Source organism: Rhineura floridana, chromosome 14 (genome assembly GCF_030035675.1).
Source record: "Rhineura floridana isolate rRhiFlo1 chromosome 14, rRhiFlo1.hap2, whole genome shotgun sequence".
Classification (NCBI taxonomy): domain Eukaryota; kingdom Metazoa; phylum Chordata; class Lepidosauria; order Squamata; family Rhineuridae; genus Rhineura; species Rhineura floridana.
In genome coordinates this window covers 12,587,506-12,611,532 of record NC_084493.1, presented here as the reverse complement: position 1 = coordinate 12,611,532, position 24,027 = coordinate 12,587,506, and the positions used below count along the sequence as shown (strand labels likewise).

At 43.1% G+C, this 24,027-nt stretch overlaps 1 protein-coding gene across 2 annotated transcripts; it reads left to right on the top strand.

Moving 5' to 3' along the window:
- Window positions 1-281: 281 nt before the first annotated feature.
- Window positions 282-22,838, top strand: SLC30A4 (solute carrier family 30 member 4). 2 transcript variants are annotated; one of them, XM_061595370.1, is made up of 8 exons: window positions 287-1,156; window positions 2,135-2,670; window positions 6,699-6,845; window positions 11,554-11,707; window positions 14,685-14,892; window positions 16,973-17,078; window positions 18,659-18,793; window positions 19,923-22,838. In XM_061595370.1, exons 2-8 carry the CDS (start codon window positions 2,286-2,288, stop codon window positions 20,075-20,077), a joined length of 1,290 nt encoding a protein of 429 aa, XP_061451354.1. In that variant the 5' UTR covers window positions 287-1,156; window positions 2,135-2,285; the 3' UTR covers window positions 20,078-22,838. The 2 variants fall into 2 exon arrangements, with proteins under 2 accessions (XP_061451355.1, XP_061451354.1); XM_061595371.1 differs by lacking the exons at window positions 18,659-18,793; window positions 19,923-22,838 and adding an exon at window positions 17,683-18,650 and having other exon boundaries at window positions 282-1,156.
- The last annotated feature ends 1,189 nt before the right edge of the window (window positions 22,839-24,027 follow it).

Here is a 24,027-nt window from a genome sequence, read left to right as displayed (position 1 = left end):
GCTAACACTCTCCCCTTTCATGATGATTGGCTCATAGGATGCTGGAGATATTGGGACCCTGCTCCCAAAAAGTATAGGATCTAAGACTCCCTCAGACCCCAGACGTCTACACCCCTGGTGGTTACAGTGAGGATAAAAAAATGAGGGCTAGTGAGATCCGCTTGGAGGGATAAAATTCATAAACAACAGAATGCAGACGGGAAAGTAACAAAACACCGTGCATGCGTTTTTTGTTTTTTTTAAGAAAAGGCTAATTTCTTGCGCAGGAAGCCGTGCATTCCTACAATTCCCAGCCTGCACCGAGCTTCGAACGCGTGTGCACGCTTAACCCTTTCGAATCCACGGCACCGTTGCTGCAGCGGTTGAGATTCGGAGCTCCGTCAAGGTGTCAGAGAATGCGGGCACGTGAAACCGCAGCTCCGCCAGCTCCTCGCCTCGGGGAACCGCGGGGCGTCCAGCAACAGGCATAGCAGGAACGGCGTGCGCCTTCCCTAAACCGCGTGGCCCCGCATCGGCGTCGTGAGAACGTGGCTAGCTTCTCGTCCGAGGAGGGCTTTGGCCAGCTTTCAAAACAGCAGCAGGAACGCTCGGCGAAGGCATTGCTTGAGAAACCAGGGGACAGCCGAGATTCCAAGGCTTGGGGAGACGAGCATCTTCTCGGGCTGGCTGGGGGGAAAAGCGAAAGCGTTTCATTTCCTTTTATCAACTCAAGGCCTCTTGGCAGCTCCGCGCCTCTTTCCGCTTTGGAGACCGGGCCGGCTTGCTTTGCTGACGGGGATGGCGCGATGCGCGGAGGAGCCTTCCCTTCCTAAAGCCTGCCCCACTTGCCAGGGGGAGGCGAAGCCTCGATGAATATTCAGGAATGCATATTCTTCTCCAGAAGCAGCCCACACCCTCTTCTGCCGCTAATCGCCTCGCAAGCTGGCTCTGCCCAGCCCTCGTTGGCTCCTGGCGGCGGGGGAGAGTGGAGGAATTTTTGGCTCGCTCGCTCCCGAGGGACTTAAGGCAGCCAGCGTCCTGAAGAGCTGGATCCCAGGCACGGGGCAGGCGTCTTCTCCACGGCGGGGCAGATAGATAGATCGCCAGTCCCTACGCCGTGCTGCCCGAGCCCCTGTCTCTCGCCTCCGAGGCGTGCCGCGATGGCTGTCTCCCGCACGTAAGAGCGACGGTGGTTTTTGCTGGCCATTGAAAACGGAGCGCGCCGTTGGCCCTTAAGAATGCCGGCGGCTCCCTTGGCGTGGTGTTGTTTTCTTCTGGGTTTGGGGATGGATGGGGGAATGAGGGATGGGTGAGGATTTCGATGCAGTTCGCATTTCAGGCAGAATGTGTCAAATCCACACTTTCCTGTGCATGAGAGGAAATATGACAATATGTGAACCGAGACACAGCCATCCTTCGAAATTTGCATTTATTAGAATTTTGGGATGCGGTTCGCCAACTAAACAATATTTACAAAAATGCATGTATTAGGGGAAAATGTGCATGAAAAGGAATATATGGGTGACAATAGCATGCAAAAAGGCATGATGCGATGAGAAATGGCTTGCAAAAATGTGTACCTTTGTCAAAATTGCCCACAAAAATGTGTTTATTTGGAGAAATTGGTGCTAAAATGGTGGAGAATTTTCATGAGGGTTTTTTTTTAATTGCATATTGCTGCAGAAATGTAGAGAACTGAATTTAACATTGGAAAAATGAGAAGCTGAGAGGACCGAAACTGACAAATCTTTCCATCCTTAATTGGGGTGCCATTTGACAACTGTTCACTCCCTTTTGTCTTCAAGCCACTGGTGTTCAAACCTTTCTTGAAAAGCAAGCCCCCCCCCCCTTCCTGAGCTGGTGATTCACATAGTGCCACCATCAACACCCATGTAATGTTGAACAAAAACAGGTTCCTGCCCCGAGGCGCTTACAGTTAACAGTTTTTTGTTGTTGGTTTAATTTTTTGTTGGCAGAGGGAGAGACGGAAGGGTGAGGCGTGGATTGAATATGAGCAAACTCGGTTACACCTTCTTAGACTTTGTAACCGATCAGGCTGGGCAGAGAACCCTTCAGATCATTGCAGCCTTGGCATGATGTTAATGGGCGGAAGGTTAATTGAGTTCCTAACTGCCATCTGTTTTGCATATTGCAGCTTTCAATGAACCTGACCGACTTTGGCGCATCTGTTTTTTCCGAGAGGAGAGATGACCCAGGCAAATAGCAAAAAGGAGCCCTCTGGCCTGCGATAAGAGCTGTTCCTAAGCGCATTGGCCTTCAGCTGCGTTCCAGGCCGGCAACCTACTATGGCTCACTCCAGCATCTGGAACAGCCTCAAGTCTGCCCTGAGGAAGAACAATGACCCCTTGTTCTTGAACGACTGCAGTGCCTTTGATTTTTCAGGTGAGGCTGGCGAGGAGGACTTTCCCAGGTTCAACAAGTTGCGGGTCGTGGTTTCTGAGGATGCAGCCGAGGCTTCTGTCAATGGAGCCCACGTGGGTCCCCTTTCTGATGACGAGTTCTTGCTGGAGAGGGACGTTGCTCTGCGGAGTACCCAGAGCGGACCCAGTACTACAGACCCTTGTCACAATTGCAACAAACAAAGGGAACTGTTGAAGCAAAGGAAGGTGAAGAGGCGGCTGGCCCTAGCAGCCGTTCTCTATCTCCTCTTTATGACAGGAGAGCTTATAGGTAAGACTGTCTTGACTTCTCATACGAAGGAGATATTGTCATTGCTTTGTTTAAGTCACTGTGCCCGGGACAGCCTTTTAGTTATTTACTCAGCACAATTGGTTACTTAGCTGGTGATATCTCATTGCAAGGAGGCAGCAAGTTCAGAGAACACCTTGAAGCAAAAGCAACATGCCATGAAAGTGGGGGTAAAAGGGCATTGCCAACTTCCTGAAGTACAGTTGCACGGATTGATTCTACTGAACAGCATGTCTCCATTTACAAAATGAAGGTTTTGTTTTCCCTTTGTTTTTTCAGAATCTTTCTGAAAAAGGATAAGGTAGCCCCAGTAAAAAATAAAAACTATTTTTTATTTATTACATTTATATCCCATCTTTCTTTCATCGTAGAACCCAAGGTGGCATGCATGCGGTTCCCAGGTGGTCTCTCATCCAGGCACTGACTAGACCAAGGCCTGATTAGTTTCAGCAAGGTGCCAGTAAATTACTGACCCATAAATTATAATTTTTAACCAGCCAATCTGTTTGCAAGTACCTATATGTCCCATGGCAGCTTGAGACATGATTGTGACAGATTGCTTGCCAGGAAATAAACAGTTGGGGAAGTAGCTTTCTCCTGACCTATGTGGAATTTATACCGAAACTTCCCGCCCAAGCTGAAAGTTGGAAGATTCAGGACAGACAAAGTACTTCTTCACGCAGCGCATAGTTAAACTATGAAATTCGCTCTCACAAGAGGCCACGATGGCCACCAACTTGGATGGCTTTAAAAGAGGATTAGACAAATTCATGGAGGATAAGGCTGTCAATGGCTGCTAGCCATGATGGCTATGCTATGTCACCATAGTATGCTTCTGAAAACCAGTTGTTGGAAACCACAGGAGGGGAGAGTGCTCTTGCACTCAGGTCCTGCTTGTGGGCTTCCCATGGGCACCTGGTTGGCCACTGCGACAGCAGGATGCTGGAATAGATGGGCCACTGGCCTGATCCAGCAGGCTCTTCTTATGTTCTTATGGAAAAAATATGTTAACCTGCTTATTGTAGTGTATTTCTCCGCCTCTGTGAGCTATTTGGGCTGTAGTCCAGCAAATTGGATCCATGCTAACAGATAATACTTGCTCAGGTTACTCAGTTACTGTAAGGTTGTAAGCACTATGCAGAGCAAGGTTGTTTCAAAATGTTAAGTGACAAAGCTTGTTGTCAACATGCCCCTTATAGCACTTGCCACTTGGTTACTTGTGGCAAACGAGGGTTGCTTCTAAGCAACCAAAAAGTTGCTGATGTGATTTCAAAAATGGCTACAAAGGTCTGTGTTGTGTTTTCAGATTGGGAAGTCTTCCCCCCCCCCGGCCCGTAGCCAGCCGAAAAGTTCAGGGGGGACACCAAAAAAAGTAGGGGGGCAGATTTATTTTCTGTAATAAATTTAATTATTTGGTTTTCGTAAACTTTTTAGGGAGCAGCCCCCCAACCCCCCTCATTATGGGTCTGACCCCTCCCCCCATTTAGATCTTCAGTGTCACAAATAACTAGCATATATTTTGTGTGCGCAAGTATGATTAATAAAACTCTTTGGGGTGGGAGCCTGCAACTTTTATGGACTTATGAGAAAGGCTGCTTTCTCGGACATAGTTCTTGCATCCTTGAAGGGAGCTTCTTCACAACGTGTGGGTCAGGAATCTACACAAATTGCACCATAGCAGAAACTAAAAGGGATTCAGCAGCCCAGAAGCCCTCTGGCAGTTGAGCTGACCAAAGCAAGCCTGCGGCTATTGATCAATAAGTAGTAGCTGAGCTCTCCACCTCCACAGAAAGTTTGCTGGGTTCTGCTGTATCTAGGGTTGTGCTCTTTGCCTATTGTTCCCTACAACCCATTATTTTAAATTTGGAGTATCCTCAACTGCTTGTGAAAAGGTTTGTGATCAGCCACCCATGAGATGGACTTTCGTCCTTTATGGCTCATTGAAGACTGCAATGAGACTTCAGGCTCATTATTGACTGGGATCTTAATATGCCTTTTTGGTGTTTTTTTTTATACAAGGGGACAATAAGGAGACTTCTTTTTCTTTTTTATAAACATCCTCCTACACTAATGGGGTTGCTGTGCACCCTGGCAGCTGTTTGAAATATTTGTAAAGCCTCATGAGCACACCTGAACCGCTTTATAGTCCGTGTGGTGTTCCACAGTTACGGAGTCACTTATCCTAAGGCGTTTCATCTCTATGTTAGCAGGGATCCAATTTCCCCCACTGAAATGAATGGGAATGCCACACACCTTAGCTAATTGTGGGTCTACTCTGTCCCCAGAAACTTCCCAAAATAGGTAGGGGAAATCTTAGCATTTTGTCTGTATCACAGATTCCACTTTATAAAGTTGTTATGACAACATTCCTGTGTGTACAAAAAACCATCGCAAAGGATTTAGGAGTTAACACACTGGTGGTGCAAATTTGCACCATGGATTTCTTTATTTTAATGTTTGTCTTTTTTTAAAAAAAAGATAAACTGTTTTAAGCTATTGAGGTATATAGGAACCCTTCCATTATTTACTAATAGTAGCCTTATACCCAGCATTGCTTAGGAATTCAAAGAAACAAAAAAACCCACACCATTGGTTTAAATCAGTGCATGTTTGAAAGGTTTAGTCGGCCATCTTGGTTCAAAATGGCATGCAGTAGTATCCAAACATAGACAAAAGCTTGCTCCATAATCTCAGGAACCATCAAGCAAAATTTGTTTACAATGTCTTAAGTTCAAATATATAGCAAGCAGACAGCAGCTTTCCAAAATATATAGTAGATGAGCCCAGTATTTCACCAAAGCATTTTTCAATTTCCATTTTGGTTTATCTTTTTCTGTTAACATTGTGAGGGGTCCATTGTATCCTAATTTTGTGCTAGATTACATTTTGGAATGTGATGCCAGTACAATCTTGTCCCCTGCCCGCATTTTAACCTCCTGTTGCACTGGTGTCGCACTTTTGTTGTTTCTAGTGCCTATGCTTGCCTGGGTTTAGCCATCTGATCACAGGGGCAGGGTATGCACATTAATCCCACACAATAGATTGGCACATGTGATTGAAGTTTGTAGGGCTGAGTCTTGAAAAAAACAAAGCCTTAAACCTAGCAAAAGTGTGACTATGTTTCTATGTAGTTTCAGGACCACAGTGGTTGGGTTTTCTCCTTCTAGGCAGGATTTGAATTATGGGTGGGGTGCGGGGATAAGGAGACCCTTAATAAAATCCATAAGCCCCATACTCGGATTCTCTTCCCCCAATTTTAGCCAAATTATGTAGCTTGCCAAAAAACAGCAGCTAGGTGAGCTAAGCTCTAACACTAGGTAAGGGTCCTTGGGGACGTCCTCTGGAGGCACCTTCATTGGAACTTTGTAGGAGCCTCGCTAGAATCTGTGACAGCGACTCAGGACTACAGCTATGGTAACTTACGAAAATGATATTAATCGCTTAAGACAACCTTCGTCAACCTGTTTTGGGCTGCAGCTTCCATCAGTTCCAGCCAGCAGCTGTGGCTCATAGAAACTGTAATCCAAAACATCTGGAGAGCACCAGATTGGTGCAGGCTGTCTTAGGAGATGGCTTGTCCGAGGAAAGGTTTCCAAGCGGAGATGTTTCCATCCAATGCTAACGCATGCGTGTTTATTGTTTCAGATCCTTTAAAATGCATCCCAGCTTCTTTAGAAGTGGGCTATGAGTCACGTTTATTATACATTAATTGTGAGATTATTTTTTTTCCTGCTAAGGATAGAAATATACTATAATGGCTTAAATCAGGTTGCTTAGAATTACCACGATCCCATTACAGATGTACATTTTTTTTTGTATACTCCTTAAATGTTAATATGTGGATGTGGCAAACGTATGCAACCTGCTGATATTCTTGTCAAGGAGACCTCTGGCTACAGCTCTCTGTTGAATGTAGACTTAGTTTTGCTTCTCTCTAATTATGTGAAGACCTTTAGCATCATATACCTAATATATATATATATATATTCCTTTTGAATTTGCATGTTAAGGTGGATATGTTGCCAATAGCCTAGCAATCATGACTGATGCGCTTCATATGTTAACTGACCTCAGTGGCATTATTTTGACTCTGCTTGCTTTGTGGCTATCTGCGAAATCGCCGACAAAAAAATTCACCTTTGGATTCCATCGCTTAGGTAGGTGACCTATTTTTTTTATTGTTCTAACAGGGCTGTACATGCCAATTAGCAGTTAAGTCTAATATCTTGGGTTCATAAATAAAAGGCAGATAAGTGCAAATGTTAACTCTCTAAATGGTTCTCTTAGGGGCTGGCAGCTTGTGAAAACTATTTTTAAATGTTGATTGATGAGAGAAGGTCGTATGGGGGGGGTTACCTGCTTCCTGTACTTAGAACCATATTTTTGCAAACATGTGTTTGTTGGGTTCATGCTTTTCCATGTATGTACAAAATATCTTAGGTGTTCACCTAGAAGCCTGAGATGCATTGGGACTCTCGCTGGCTTAATGTAGCATGCCTTTCTTTAGGCAGCAGCTACTTCACCAGAGGCAAGAAGAAGATACCCTATGCTCCCTTACCTGGGAGTAATCCTAGTGAAACTTGGGGGGGGGGCTTTCTTTTAATTAGCCGTGTCTAGGGTTGTGCTGTATATTCAGCGCAGTACAAAAAACACTCTTCTCCTGTCATTGTTCAAGAGGCTAGACACCACTCGCTCTTCCTCTCCTGGCAATACAGTTTTATCAGAGCTTGCGGCTTGGCAGAACATGTGGTTTGGGGGAAGCGATTTTCCCCTGGGGGTGGGGTGGGAATGCTGTTGGAAGGGAGAGGAAAAAGGGGAAGGCCTGAACGCTGCATCTTGACAGTTTTGTCCGTTCTATGGCTGAGCCATGATTAAAAAAATAATAATAATCCTGGAATAGCCACACTGGAGATCCTCCGTGGCGCAGAGAGGTAAGCGGTGGTAACGCAGCCGAAAGCTCTGCTCACGGCCGGAGTTCGATTCCAACGGAAGGAGGAAGTCGAATCTCCGGTAAAAGGGGTCGAGGTCCACTCAGCCTTCCAACCATCCATGGTCGGTAAAATGAGTACCCGGCATATGCTGGGGGGTAAAGAAAGGCCGGGTACGGAACTGGCAATCCCACCCCATATATACAGTCTGCCTAGTAAACGTCGCAAGACGTCACCCTAAGAGTTGGAAACGACTCGCACTACAAGTGCGGGGACACCTTTACCTTTAGCCACACTGGTCAGGTAGCTTTATGTCTGGTTTGATGTACAGAAGATGTCTGGCCCAGACAAAAGCCATGTGGCTATAATCCAACACAGCAAGGATGGGGGGAACCTGTGGTTCTCCAAATGCTGCTGGGGTGCAGTTCCTCTCGTCCTTGACCTCTGGTCACGCTGGCTGGAGCTTACGGGAGTTGGGAGTCCAACAGTATGTGGAGGGCCACAGGTTTCTCCATCTGCTGGGTTAGACAAGAACTGGTGATTAGGGGTGTAGTTGTCTAGGGTCATGGGGGGTCATAGATCCCTTACTTTTGGGGGGATCAGGGTCCCTAGGTCTCCAGCATTCTACAGACTAATTGGCACAAAAGGGGAGCATATTCGCCACTGAGAAGAATTTTATGGAAACTCGTCTTCTTGTTGAACCTCAAAAAGACATACCCTCATCCTGCACTCATCACTCCACAGAACTCCAAACAGAGTAAGAGTCTGGGAGCTCATTTTAGAGTATAATCTTGGAAGGGGGTGTGGAAGGGGAAAGTGGATAGAGAAAAGTTTTTCTCCCTCTCTCATAATACTAGAACTCGTGGACATTCAAAGAAGCTGAATGTCAGAAGATTCAGGACAGACAAAAGGAAGTACTTCTTTACTCAGCGCATAGTTAAACTATGGAATTTGCTCCCACAAGATGCAGTAATGGCCACCAGCTTGGATGGCTTTAAAAGAAGATCAGACAAATTCATGGAGGACAGGGCTGTCAATGGCTACTAGCCATGATGTCTGTGCTCTGCCACCCTAGTCAGAGGCAGCACGCTTCTGAAAACCAGTTGCCGGAAGCCTCAGGAGGGGAGAGTGTTCTGGCACTCAGGTCCTGCTTGCGAGCTTCCCCCAGGCACCTGGTTGGCCACTGTGAGAACAGGATGCTGGACTAGATGGGCCACTGGCCTGATCCAGCAGGCTCTTCTTATGTTCTTATGCATGACTATCGTGAAGGGACCCTGCACTTCTGAATTTGACACTACATTACTGCTGGTGATTCTCAGGGTCAGATCCCCACCCAGCCGTGAAGCTCACTGGGAGATCATGGGAGGCTCTCAATCTTTCCTTAACTTGCAACCTGCAGGGTGGCTGTAAGGATAAAATTGTGGGGTGGAGATCGTAAGAACCTAACAGCCCTGTTGTATCGGACCAAGGTCTGTCTAGTTCAGCATTCTGTACGCACGGTGGCCAGTCCAATGCCTATGGGAGGCCCACAATCATGTATGTGGCTTGGAGCTCCTTGGAGGAAAGTCAAGATACAAATGTAACTATTTTTCTTATTATTATTAGGTAAGGTATTAGGTGAGGTAAGATCAGCTCCCTCTGCTCCCATTTTTAGACAGCTGCTGAAGACCCATCTTTTTATTCAAGCATTTGGTTAAATGTTTACCCCTTCAGACCAATGTTTTTAAGGATTTTACAGATTTGTTTATGTATGGTTCTTCGTTTTTGTATTTTTCAATTTCTGTATGGTTTTATGTATGCTTTGTATTTTTAAATCTATGTAATTTGCCTCGGGACTCTCATTAAATTGTTATTAATTTATTAAATTTATTATTATTATTAAAGCCCCACTGATTTCAGAGGGGATAACATGCATATATAACTGTGTACTGGATTGTGGGTGAGCTGATGTACCTTTAAAAATGACTACAGTTTCCTCTCTAGAAGCCAGAACAATATCCACAAAAGGTTTCCAAGAACGTTTATCGACTCTTAGAAATAGAACTTACAAAACGGAAAAAGTGTGTTTCAATTAAAAATACACTGACCCAACTCTGCTTCATGCCACTGTTAGGCTCGTCTACAATCACATTATTCAGTTCACTGTTTGCATGACTTTTTTTTTTAAAGCTATAATTAGATTTTTTTCAGCCGTAGTTTTGGTTCTTTAATGTTCCTGATTGTTAAGGGGCCCATGGGAGCAGTATAATAACCCTAAGCACTGGAGTGTATTTAAATGCCTTTGAAAACTACTCCTGGTCCCAGTGGGTTGTATTTCAGTCATAAGGATACTCATTCTGCAAAATTAAAAACTCTTGAAAGAAAAGTTCCATTGCTGCCAAATTCTTTATTGTTTGAGGCAGAGAAAGACTTGCTGCTATACAGTATGGTACAGTATGGCTTTAATAATGAATTGATGAGGTGATACTGGAAGGCCGGTGTGCAGGAAAATGTCTCTCTAGGAATAAAAGCTTGGCAGGCTCAGTTATGAAATTTAACCCTCCTTCTAGATGGAGTAAAAGGAGACTTTGGAAATATCCCCCCCCGACTTTTGGTTCAGCTTTTACATACTGTTCATATTTAGTACATGGTTTTACAATGCAGTCCTATGTATGTTTACTCGGAAGTAAGTCCTAGTATTCAGTGGGTCTTTTTCCAGGAGAAGGTGCTTAGGTTGCAGCATTAGGGCACAATCCAACTCCTGTTTATGCTGGACTGAGGGGAGTTAGATATGGTGGACCCCTGGCTCAGCCGGCTGGGTCCTGGCTCAGCTGGGCTACACTGGGATAAGTTCCTCATTCCGGCTCAGATGGAGATCCTCCGGAGAAGCCCAGCCTTGCATAAGAGAAGCTGGCGAAATAAAATAGTGTTGCATTTTTTTATGTCTGCACGTGCCCCAAGCCACCCTGGGAATTTTTTTTTTAAAGGTGGTGGGTGGAAATAGGGTTGTAGTCAATGCTAGTTCTACTCAGAGTTGACCCATTGAAGCTAATAGACATGACTGAGGCTCATTAATTTTTAATGGGTGTTCTCTGATAGTTGAATATAACCCATAGTTTATAAATCATATTGGGCCCATAAAGCTGGGAAGAAGCTGAAAGTTTTTGAGTTGTTCCCATAGTCGAGACCTTTCCTGTTGAAAAATTCGTAATAAATCAGCCTATTGTCATTTTTTTTTTTAAAAAGAGAAATTGTGACAGCTTTGCACAGTGCCAGTCTCGTGGGCAGTGAGGCTAATAATCTGTGGTGCAGTTGTTGCTAATTACAAGAGGCGGTGTGCATACAGCAGGGAGTTTCCAAACTGTGTTCCAGGGAATTTGGATTCTTCAAAAGCTTGAATTGAGATTGCTCAATAGTTTAACTGGGGGTTGCTCAATGATAAACAGGGTGGCAATCCTCAACATCTTACGTAGGATTGCTTAATGATAAACAGGCTGGCAAGATGCAAAAGAGGTCAGGGCTCCTGCACCTTTCAGGGTTGCGTAGAAAGAGGAAGTTAAGCAGGCGTGGCTTGTCATGCTACCTTTCCAAAACCATAAGCAGAGCTTGGAAAAGTTACTTTTTTTGAACTACAACTCCCATCAGCCCAATCCAGTGGCCATGCTGGCTGGGGCTGATGGGAGTTGTAGTTCAAAAAAAGCAACTTTTCCAAGCTCTGACCATAAGGCATGTATGTTTATTGCTCCTTTACCCCACCAGACAGCCATCTCTCTCGCACGAGCTTTCACCACTAGTTCTGGGGCATGTGGAAGTACCATACAAAAGTGAAAGGGCTTAACTAGTAGAACAGTGTTCATAAAATAAGATGAGAATTGTAGGCATTTGGGATAATTAAAAAAGTGACAGAAGTGCTAAATGCTGCTAAATGTGATATTGCTGCTGTTTTTCTTTTTCTCAGAGGTGTTGTCTGCCATGTTCAGCGTATTGCTGATCTATATCCTTATGGTTTTCCTCTTGTATGAAGCTGTTCAAAGGACCATCCATATGGACTATGAAATCAATGGGGATATCATGCTTATTACAGCAGCCATTGGTGTCGCAGTAAACCTTATGTAAGTTTTCTTTCCTTCTGTTAAAAAAAAGTTGGTTTTTTAAGCAAGTGGCTACTGTATTGGATTCGTTGATACGGCATCATGCTTAACTTGACTGCGCGCTAGTCTGACTATCTTCGGGATCTTAAGAGCTGATTTGTGTGTGTTATCTTAGTGCAAAGTAGGTGTTGCTGTCTCGTTGTTTCGCCATGCATGTTTCCCACGTTGTCCAATCATGTGTAAAACGTTTTTGCCCCTGTGGCATGGCCATAATGGCATTTATGCCCGTCAACCTTGGCATGCAATATGACTTTACATGTTACTGGAGCAGTGTGAGAACCAACTATAAAGTGAAGTGGTGCAGCGGCCAAACATGTGGCAAGCTGGCCCTTATTTGTCAGGCTCATTGTAGTTTCTCTTCTGTTGGCCCCTTGTTGTCTCCTCTTGTTCTCGCTTTTCAGTCTTCAAACTCCTCTCTTCTTTTTTTAACTCTTTGTTGAAAACCAGTTTGTTCCACAAGGTGTGTCCTGCACCACCCAGCCCTCCTTTGTGTGAGGGCATTCCCTTTCCCAGCATTCCTTGACACTTGACCTCTCCAGTCATCCCTTTCATGTTCTTACTTTCTTTTCCATCCAGCAACGAACAGGATATTGTGGGTTCTGTACTATATACAGTGCTTTGGGCAACAGCCAGCAACTGTTGGCCTGGAGGCTTCATCCAGCCTTCTGAAGGGTACCCCTGGCTGCCAGCTCACTCTATTTCACCCTTCCAAGCTTCTATTATTATTATTATTATTATTACTACAGCTTTTACATTAGTGTACAATAAGTGCTCACAAAGCAAAAAGGGGAAATATAAAGGTAACAAACTTACAAAAAAATTGTAAAAGAAAACTGATTTATCTGAGACAACTTGTGTAACCAAAGCATTACGTTACAGAAACGTTGAAAGAGGAGGGAAAAGGTAAGAAAAAAAGGTGAAATAAAGAGAAAAACTTTTGAAAGGAGAAAGAAATCTCTTTACACATTTGTATTTTTAAACATATTGATAAATTGCTATATTAAAGTAAGTGAATGAAATAGAACTATTTCATGTGTCACCTTATCATTCCAAACTTGTATAAACAAGGCCCATCTCTCTAAAAACTCACTTTGATCATTATGGTACACAGCATTTCTGTTATATGTCATTTTGATCATTAATGCTGTTTCCCGAGTTTTTCTCAGCTAGCCTATCAATATTGGGGGTTTGTTGTTTCCCCATTTTTGAACAATACATGTTCTTGCCACTGTGAGCAAAATTGCTATTCATTGGGAATCCACATTTGTAATTTCCCCACGGAACACACACAAGCTTCCCGAAAATGATCGGAGGGAGATGCACGCCAATGGAGAAATCCTTTTCATGGCCCTGCTGGCTTTTTCCCAGGAGGAAGGTGGGAGAGGAATCGGACAGGCTGGACCACAGCAGTGAGATGGAAGCTCCTCTGCTTGCTCCTATATCTATATGGGCTCCTCCCATCACTCTTTGGTGCCTCCCTTTGTCAGACAATAAGGATTTTTTGCTTACAGGTTAACGGACCATAGACCTAGGGCATGAATATGGCCCTCCACGCCTCTCTACCTGGCCCACAAGGTTCTCCCCAGCCAGAGCCGCTCCTGCCCGTGCTTTGCACCCTCCTGGAGTGTTTTTGCCTGGCTGCAACGTGTCCTTTACTCTGATGATAGCCCTTGCTTGCCCAGATGGAGGCCAGGGAGGGGTGTGTATGTGTGTAGAAACTAGGCCACCGAACATAGGTAAAAGTTACATTCATGGCTCCGTCTGATTTTGCCTGTGACCCTCAGGCAGAGAAATCTTCCTCACCCCTCGGTATGGGACTGTCAACGGCATTAGATTCCAATGCTAGGGCGAATCCTCATTTGGCGAACAGAAGCAAAACAGCCATTCCTTACAGATGCCTATTTTAGATCCTGCAACGTCACCAAATGCTCTTTGTGTCGCGTAGCAATTTGTCTCCTGGGCCATAAAATGTGTTGGCGGCTGTCTCTTGGCGTGTGGGTTGCATCGCCTCTTTACTGGGGACAGCCCAGTACGTGCAGACCTAGTGACTCCTCTAAATTACCAGATTCGGGATTCCTATCACATCTCTGAGGTCACGCTGGCAAGGGATGAACTCTGACATCAAGTGTGATGACCTGATATTAAGTACAGGTCTGTATGAGACACCCTTTGCTCCGGAGAAGACTCCCGTGGGCAACTGGTTGGCCACTGTGAGAACAGGATACTGGACTGGTTGGGCCTTTGGCTTGGTCCAGCGGGGCTTTTCTTGTGTTCTTATGAGAGAAGGGGCATTGAGTCCACAATGCTGCTCCAGCCTTTCTCTTGACCACATGATTTGATCTGCCAGGCTTCCTTGCCAAGCCGTGCCATGGTTAGGGTGCAGAAGTGAGAAAAGGATTTCCTCCTCCTCCTCGCCCCGAGATGGTTTTTCCATTTTAAAACGGGCAAGAGGCTAAGCACATTAGATCTGCAAGAGGGCATTGCCCAAAAGGGCCATGGGAAGGGGGAGAAAGAAAGTAAGCGGCGGGGGAAACAGTCTGGATCTGTGGCAGGCCACTATGTGTAGATCCATGTTCTTTATCCCGTTCACAGTGGCTTAGTAGTAAAAGCCCTGTGACCATCACAGGCTGTAAATTTAATTGTAGCTGCTAGCAACTTGCATTAGTGCAGTATTTCCCAACCTTTGGGGCCCGTATGTTGCTGTATTACAATTCACATCATTCTTGACCGTAGGCTGAGAATTAGTTGGGGCTGATGGGGGTTGTAGTCCAATAACTTATGGGGACAGGTTGGGAAAGGCTGCATGAGTGGTTTGTTCTTCACTCTTCATGCTTATAAAACAGAGTTAAAATACTGCAACCTTGGGATCAAGCATACACTAACAGGTGGGCTTTTCTTTTGTCTATTTTGTTGTCTTGTCTCCCACTTTCCATTTCAGAATGGGCTTTCTGCTGAACCAGTCTGGTCACCTTCACTCCCATTCACATACCCCTTCGTCTGTTCCTCCGTCCAACTCTTCGGTTGCAGCTGCTGGGCATGGCCACAGCCACGGCAGCCTAGCGGTGAGAGCTGCATTTGTACATGCCCTGGGAGATCTGGTGCAGAGTATTGGCGTGCTTGTAGCTGCATACATCATTCGTTTCAAGGTAGGACCTGGCACTAGATTTGGGAACAAAGATGTTTCTGACTGGGGACCAGTCAACACTGGAACGCTGTGAAATGCTCCTGGTATGGGGTTCGCATAAATGCATCTGACCCAGAGCTCTCACTTTTTCTTCAGTGGAAGGTACATGCAAAGGATACATGCACAGAACTGCTGTCCTGTTCAATGCAGTGGGGAAGTCCTTGTGTGCACCGGAGCTTCAGTCCATTCAAAGAACTGCAGGATTGGATTAATAGGATCTGGGGGCTAGTCGTTGGGGATATAATATACAGTGTGTTTCAACTGGAGTTTTGGCATCTGGAGGGTGGGGAAGTTTTTAACTAGGGAATGTACATTTAAATAGATATTCTTGGTCACCTCTCCTTCTTTTAACCAACCCAAGTGTGGGACACAAGAAATCCCAGATTCTCTGTTCTGTGTGGAGGTTTCACATACATATACTTGAGTTTGCATTTTGTATTCTGGGTGCAGCACTCTGACTGGAGATTGCCTAGGTCCAGCCGAGCTAAAGAATGCCTCTCCCCATATAAGCCCCATCCCTGTTTATTGTGATTGGCAATGGAAGCCCTCTTTGTTTCCAGAACCACAGGAAGTATCATTGCAGGGATGAAAGGCGGGACCTTTTCTCTTTTGGCCCCAGTTCAGTGAAACATCTTCCAAGGGAAGCCCGTGAATGCCCAAACAATTGATGGGTAGAACACTCCTCCTTGTTGCAGGGGACGCCTCCTCCAAGCACTGTAGCAGTATGTTATAATTTTTTCTTTTGAAACCAGTAATGTTTTTATTTACTTACAAACATTTATAAACCACTTAATAAAAAAAATCTCCGCTGGGGTACATAACATATTGACAACAATAGATCAAAATGGGCAAAATCTTAAAAACAGTATACATATTTCCTATAGACATCAGTGTCGAGTGGATACCTACTTGGACATCTGGAGGGCTTATATTAAATGCTTAACTCAGGATGCATATACTGACGGCTGCTCTTTTCTCTGATGGCACTTTATTGTTCTTAGTATTCATATTTTTTTTAACTTATTTTTTATTTTTTGTATCTCCAGCATTTTTGTTTTGTTATTATTTTTTCTTATTTTTTTAATTAAATTTGCAAACAAAAAACAAAAAAAACAAGTATACATAACTAAATTATACGTTTGAGGAGGTGTGCTGTCGTAAAAACATTTACAGTTGACAATGAGGACATTGAACTTGTCAAGGATTATACCAATACCTTGGCACAGTCATTAACCAAAATGGAGACAATAGTCAAGAAATCAAAAGAAGGCTAGGACTGTGGAGGGCAGCTGTGAGAGAACTAGAAAAGATCCTCAAATGCAAAGATGTATCACTGAACACCAAAGTCAGGATCATTCAGACCATGGTATTCCCGATCTCTATGTATGGATGTGAAAGTTGGACAGTGAAAAAGGCAGATAAGAGAAAAATCAACTCATTTGAAATGTGGTGCTGGAGGAGAACTTTGCGGATACCATGGACTGCGAAAAAGACAAATAATTGGGTGTTAGATCAAATTAAACCAGAACTATCAATTGAAGCTAAAATGTTGAAACTAAGGTTATCATACTTTGGAAACATAATGAGAAGACACGATTCACTAGAAAAGACAATAATGCTGGGGAAAACGGAAGGGAGTAGAAAAAGAGGAAGGCCAAACAAGAGATGGATTGATTCCATAAAGGAAGCCACAGACCTGAACTTACAAGATCTGAGCAGGGTGGTTCATGACAGATGCTCTTGGAGGTCGCTGATTCATAGGGTCGCCATAAGTCGTAATCGACTTGAAGGCACATAACAACAACAACTACTACGAAAATATTGCAAGGGAGTTTAGCTTGTTCTGCTTTTGTGCTCTGCCACTGAGCTATGCCCGCTCTCTAAAATACAGGAGGATTAGAGAGGGCAAATCGAAAATTGGAGAAGAATGGAAAGTATGTCTCTTGCAAGCCCGACCTGTTCTAAGGCTTCAAAATGTTTGGAATCTTAAGAAGACCTTTACCTACGCCCAGTCTTACCAGGCCTTAACCTCTTTCTTTCAGCCGGAGTACAAGATTGCTGATCCCATATGCACATACATATTCTCAGTTCTCGTGGCTTTTACAACATTTCGGATCATATGGGACACTGGAATAATCGTACTTGAAGGTAATGACCATTGGAACTCTTAAATTTGAGACTGAGAGCAGGTAGAAGCAACAATTACCGTATTACTCCTTTGATCATTTAAAGATGTTTTAACGTTTTGATCAATAATTTTGGAATACTAGTACATTTTGCTGTATGTAGCGGTCCTGAAGAGTGATATAGCTCTAAGCTTTAGTGCCATCTGAGCTTTACTCAACATCTCTAATGATTATTTCAGCTGTGCCCCACCCAGAGGAATTAAATGTTTCATTATGTCAGCCGAAATACGAATTATCTTTTCACCTATCAGGACATTCCACCTATCAGATATCAGCTAACAGTATCAGAGGCTATACTAGCTGATGTTGATGAATAAACCTTGTATGGTAAATCCATGTTGCAAATTGATCTCCCATTCTGCTTTACTGAGGGTTCCCTTTTATACTGCAAGTTTCTAAGGACCTATCCATCAAGACACCTAGCCAGGTGCCATGAATTGTTTTGGTCTGATGTACCAGCCTCATGCAGTTCTTGATGTTATCCCAGTCCAACCTTAGTATTGCCTTGTGTCTTCCCCAATTTGCTGCCTCATTGTTATTTTGGATTGTATTTTCCCCCATTTTAGATGTAATTTTGGTGCCGAAAAGAAAGGACCCCAGTTGAAAGACAGTTTTGAAGAATTGTGGAAATTGTGGACCAGGTCCTTTGGGGAGATGCATCAGTTCTGCATCATAGAAACGCAGTTTTAAATTGCTTTTTGGGTCGTTTCAAGTGGAGCACTGCCATGGTTTTCCAGCTGCATTCTGGTTCTTTGGAATCTTATCAATAAGAAGACCTTTTCTTTTTATTGCTGTTCTTATGTAAACAAGGCGGTTCAGTTCCTTACGTGACCAAATGCTGTGCCATAAAACATACTCCAAAATCATTTGCTATGTGCTGGGTTTCCTCAGCAGATGGGAGTCAATGGGCTGGTTTTACATTATGGGAACTAGCCTTGACCTTGCACATACCCAGAAGGAAGAGTTCACAATTTTTCACTCCCATTTTTAGATTTAGATTAACCACAGTTATCATAGCATCCAAATCCAACAAACTGTGGTTGATCCCAACTATGGTTTGTTGAAATAAGCTAATTTCATAACATAGTTTTAGAAGCAGGCCTATTTTGAACAAACCTTCAATAAGAATAATCACAGTTTCATTTTTAGACATAATGCTAAACTGTTGTTAATTTAAACAAAGTTTCCAATCTCTTCATTGTGGCCGTGCCAGGGAATGGGAGGGGCAACTGTGGCTCATCCTCATAATGCTACATTATGGTTCGGTGTTAAGTGAAAACTGGGCCAATGTGAAAACCATTCCTAAAGGCCAAACATTTTGAGAAGAAGTCTACTACTATTTCAAAATAAATGTATAGCTTCAAATGAGTGAAAATGTTTGTCAGTTCTTGGAAGTGCGAGAGACATTGCAAGAATTCTTATTAGACCAGAGTGTTTTGCCTCTTGGCATTTGCACGACTAATGGCTGCCTTTTTAAAAACGGTTTGTAATCTGTTCAAGTTCAGTGTATTGGTATAATCTCTTTTAAAAATATCCTCACAGGAGTTCCAAAGCATTTGAATGTGGATCGCATCAAAGAAGAGCTAATGAAAATTGAAGACGTGCTTTCAGTGGAAAACCTGAATATTTGGTCGCTAACTGCAGGAAAAACGATTGCCATAGTCCACTTGCAATTAGGTAAAATGGGACTTGTGCATAGCAAAGTGCTATGTTAATGAAGTTAGAACCATGTGACTAGATTAAGGGTTTTTTCCTCCCATTTTTGTTTGTGTGTCTTATTTCTGGTTTGTTGAAGAAATAAAGTAACTTATTGTTTCTTGTGCACCTGCATCATCTAGGTCAGGGTCTATGGCCATTTTAATGTTGCTGGACTGCAACTCTCCCATCATCGCAGACCATTGGTCGTGCTGGCTAGGGGCTGATAGGAGTTGGAATCCAACAACATCAGTAGGCCTACGGGTTCCCCACCCCTGATCTAAGCACTATACATATAAAGACACAGGCTTTCAGTCTAATAAAAGACCTATGCACGCAAGGAAAATGGGAGGGGTGGGAAAAGGTGGAGAGGAGGGAGATTAGTTTAGCAATGTTAGAACAAAAGTGAACATAAGAAGAATCATGCTGGATCACACCAAGGGCCCATCTAGTCCACCATCCTGTGGGAAGCCCACTGGCAGGATCCGACTGCAGTAGCACTCTCCTTGCTTGTGCTCCTGAGCAATTGGTATTCAGAGGCTTGCCATTTCTGGAGAGTTTTAACAAACGACATTTACATCCAACTGGGGCAAGGCTGAACTTTGCTTGCTGGGTTTCCTAGCTGGGGTATAGAGGAGAGTACAAGTGTTCCCTTCTACCAAGGCAACTATCCACTTGACTTAGTTGTCCTGGGACTACGGATAGTATAAAGGACACCGGAGTTTCCACGATAATGCAAAAAGAGGGCACGCCCGGGACTGATCAGAGGAAGACATAAAGCTAAAGATCCACAGCCTTCCCATTCTCTCAACGTGCCCATGAAAGGGCGGCCAGAGAGGGGATATCAAACGCCAGCCCTAGAACTGATACATGTGTTTTCCCTCTTATTGCAACAACTGGAGGGAAATAACTTAAAACCAAAACAAACCCAGCCCTGGAGGAAAAATAAACTCGGATGCTGCTCCAAGCTTTCTGTTCCCACAACCACATGCCCAGAAGGGCTTTGGATATTTCTGATCCTCTGCCATCATACCTGCCGCTGTCCCACCAGGATGTTGTGTTTCTCCGTCCATGTCTTTATGGTACTTTCTGTGTCTTCCTTACCTTTCAGTTCCTGGTAGTTCATCAAAGTGGGAGGAAATCCAGTCCAAGGCCAGGCGGTTGTTGTTGAACACATTTGGAGCCTATCAGTGTTCAATCCAGCTTCAGAGCTACAGGCGAGAAGAGAATAAAACCTGTGCAAACTGTCAGAGCTCCAGTGCCTAATTTTTCCACACTTTTTGGAGACTTGCCTTATACTTTTGATCTTGCAGCCAAAAAAGACCACAAAAGCAATAAATGCAAGATTTACAAATGGAATAGAATCCCTTAGGTTTGGACTTGTATTGGTATCTAGTACAAGAAGAAGGATTGGAACTGGTGAAAATACTGGGTCAGAATTGTCCTTTTAACAAAAACAAGTTGTAACTCTTCCTGCCTGTTAATTTCTGCTACGGTTGTCATGCCAATATATTTCCAACGAAATGTTTACAGATCACGTTACTTTTGGCAGATACCTCGTAGAATACACTTCCATGTTGCCATTTGTTAACTCTGACTTGTCTACTCTCCAAAAGGGGCAGCACGAATTAACTACTTGAGTTTAAAAAGAGCTGCCAAGGTTGATCATGTCTGTAATCAAAGTTGTTAATGATCCCTGAACTGGTTACACAGTATTTTCCCCCAATAGCTAGGTTTTTAATACCTTGCCTAAAAAAAAAAAAAAAACACCAAAATGCGGCAGGGATAACAGGACTTTTTATAAGTTGTCTCTTTGTACAAACTTGAATACACGTTGAGAGGTCTAGCTTTTAGAGTAACCAGTTTTGCAAATTTTGGCTTTAAACTATGATCCAAACCAGAAAAAGTATTTTCCTGGGACAAGCGACCAGTTGTTTAACTGAAGACTTTGGGGCTGGACCCACTGTGTTTGAAAGGATTAGTTGTCTTTCGTATCTTAGGACTTGTACCATAGAAAAATATTTAATTTCTTCAAATATATTTGAGTTGCAGACGATTCTTATCGAACATCTTGAATATCATTTAACCTGCTTCAGGAGGCCGTTTGGTTAAGCATGAACCTTAATTCTAGTAAATAAATATGTCGTAGGAGACTTTTTGTGATGGATTTGCCTCACTGAAAAAGAAGGGGCCTTATAGAAACCACATGAAACACAGAGATTGAATCAGTAGACATGTTGTAAGCCAGCCTTCACCAACACAGTAACCTCTAGATGTTATCGGACTACAACTCCCATCATTCCCAGCCAGCATGGAGTTGTAGTCTGACAACATCTGGAGGGCACGAGGTTGGCAAAGGCTGTTGTAGACATTCAGGTAATAAGAGAAGAAAGGCTTCAGACAATCCCTGAAGCTGAACATCATAAGAATCTGGCTTCCGTGTCACTTTTACATTTCCTCCCAATAATGGCTTTTGCATGGTGATGTATGCTAAAGTGCGCCAGTGAAATGTTAGTGATTCAGTGAATTGTACTGTCTTTTAATTGAACAGGAGCACACCCACTGTCAATTTTTGTTGTTGCTGTCCTTCTAGTAACATAAAAGTAAAATCTTCCTTTTTGACCTGTGCTGAATTGCAGGCTTTAATAACTGCACCGCAGGCACCAAATTCATATTGGATTCTTCTTAATTTTAAGTATAGATAAGGGAAAACCAGGGGAAAGAACCGTAATACAGAGATGTTGTGTTCGGATCATGGGTTATTCAAAGCCAGATACAACATAGATTAATGCTGCAAATATTAATAAAAAATACCAGAATTTGGACTCAAATTTCTTTACATCTAAACAGAACTCTATCGACATGAATAACATTGTGCTGTAAGAAACTTTTGCTATAACTTTGGGCTAAGACTGGAAGCAATGGTCTTCATCTGTAAAATCTGAGTCAATCAGTGCTTTTAAACATAGCTTGCAATATTTTATTTTCCTTCAGAAGCTTTTGTATTACCTGTAATTCGGGCTAAAGAAGCCAAAAAGGATAGTTCCGCTTGATCACAATGGAAAAAGTATCAATGTTGACCATTGCCAGCATATTTTGACTAATTTGGGTAATTGTTTAGAACACAATAGTTTGAAATCATTATCTAGTTCCTTCGTGAAGTGAATCTTGTTACAGGGTTTCAGGACCAAGTGTTATCTTCTGATGAAGAGTGATTTTAAAAAAAAATAGCCCTTTCATGAAAGCAATTTGTATAGTTATTTAAATAATTATTCAGATACTTCATGTAAAAGAGGGGTGGGGAAGCCGTTGCCCTCTAGATGATGTTGGACTACAACTCCCATGATTGCTGACTATTGGCCATGCTGGCTGGGGCTGATGGGAACTGGAGTCCAACAACATCTGGAGGGCCATAGGCTCCCCACCTCTGAAACAGTAGCGTCACAATTTGTTGTAAAAGAGATTCCTTGATGAACAGCAAACTCACTCGGAGTATGCTGGAAGTCGGTACCTTGATTAAATGATGTTGAGGCCCACTTGCTGGATTTTTTATGCCACTTGTAGTTGGGGCTAGCCAACACTTCTCCCCTTCTACTTTACCCCAAGACAAAATTTCAGTATTAGTTATGAGAAAAATGCACTATATTCTGTTTTCTTCCAAAAGCAGACAGGACGTCCTACAGTACAGTATGCTTGCATTTCCAGCTCAGAGATGAAGAGCTAACAGCTTTGGAAGCCTGTTTTGCTACATAACAATACAACACAAAGCCATATCACAAATTGTGAAAAGTGTGCGTATTCCTTCTATATGACCTTTCTGGAAGTCAGGTATTTTTGCACACAATGGATGTTCATAATGGATTTTTCATTAAATGGGGTTTACAGAACACAAAATTAGAAATTGGGGGTTTGGTAGATCTGTACTGTATTTGGAGTTTTTTAAAATTGTAATGATATATATATTTGTTTAATTAAACTAGTGTGTTGCTTTATGGTGGGTTTATTAAATCAGTTATTAACCTGCCCATTTATGTGTTATTCCTATTATTCATTTTGTGCCTTTTGAGATTTTTTCCCCCTTGTACGAATCCTCATTTGAACTCACTCTGGACTGTAGGTGAGTAGATACGAGTCATTATTTTATTTTTTTGCTTGCCAAGTTAATGTCAGCACATACCACATTTGCTATTGCAAGATATGAGATAGCGCTTCCTACTGTATGCAGTGGTTCCATCTCTATAGCAATGTTAGTAGCACAGGTTAAACAGTTATTTTTCTTCTTCCTCTCTCCTTTTTATTTTAGTTTATTTAGCAAAAGGGCTTATGCTAAAGGTGTAGGGGGGGACCATTTGTGCGGTGGGAGTCCACCGCAATTCTCAATGCGTAGACTATTTGTTTAACGGACAGGTGAGGCCCAGAATTGTAACCAATGTTAATCCTACTCAGGGTAGACCCATAGCAAATTAACAGACTTGGCTAATTTAGGTCTGCTAATTTCAAAGGGTCTAAGCTTAGCAGAACAATTTTAAAAGATATTTTTTTAAATGGGAAGGGCTGTAGCTCGGTGGTAGGGCATATGCTTTGCATCCAAAGGTCCAAAATTCAATTTCTAGAAAAGCCTATTGCCTGGAATCCTGGAGAGCCAATACTAGTCCATGTCATCAGTACTGAGCTAGATGGTACCAAATGGCCTGAGTCAGTATAAGACGGATTCCTTTTTTCCTAGATATGGAAAGAGACCCAACGGCCACAGTGACTCCAAAATCTATTTATGTATTTTATTTACAACATTTATATACCTCTTTATTGTAAAAAATCTTAAAGCAGTTTACAGACGTTAAAAAAAAAATATTGGTAGAAACAGTGAAAAACAGGTATTTAAAAACATTCAAAATAATAAACCAACAATGAGTTATAAGCAGATAAGAACCACAATAGCTTCTACATGCCCGGGTAGGCTTGCCTAAACAAAAATGTTTTTAGCAGGTGCTGAAAAGAGTACAATGAAGGTGTCTGCCTAATATCAATAGGCAGGGAGCGACAAAGCGTAGGTGCTGTCACACTAAAGGACTGATTTCTTACAAGAGCAGAACAAGGACTATGTGGCACCCGTAACATGGAAAGCACACCTTGAACTTGGCCTGGTAGCAAATAGGCAACCAGCACAGATTTCAGAGCAGAGGTATTACGTGCTGATAGGATCTCACTCATGTCAA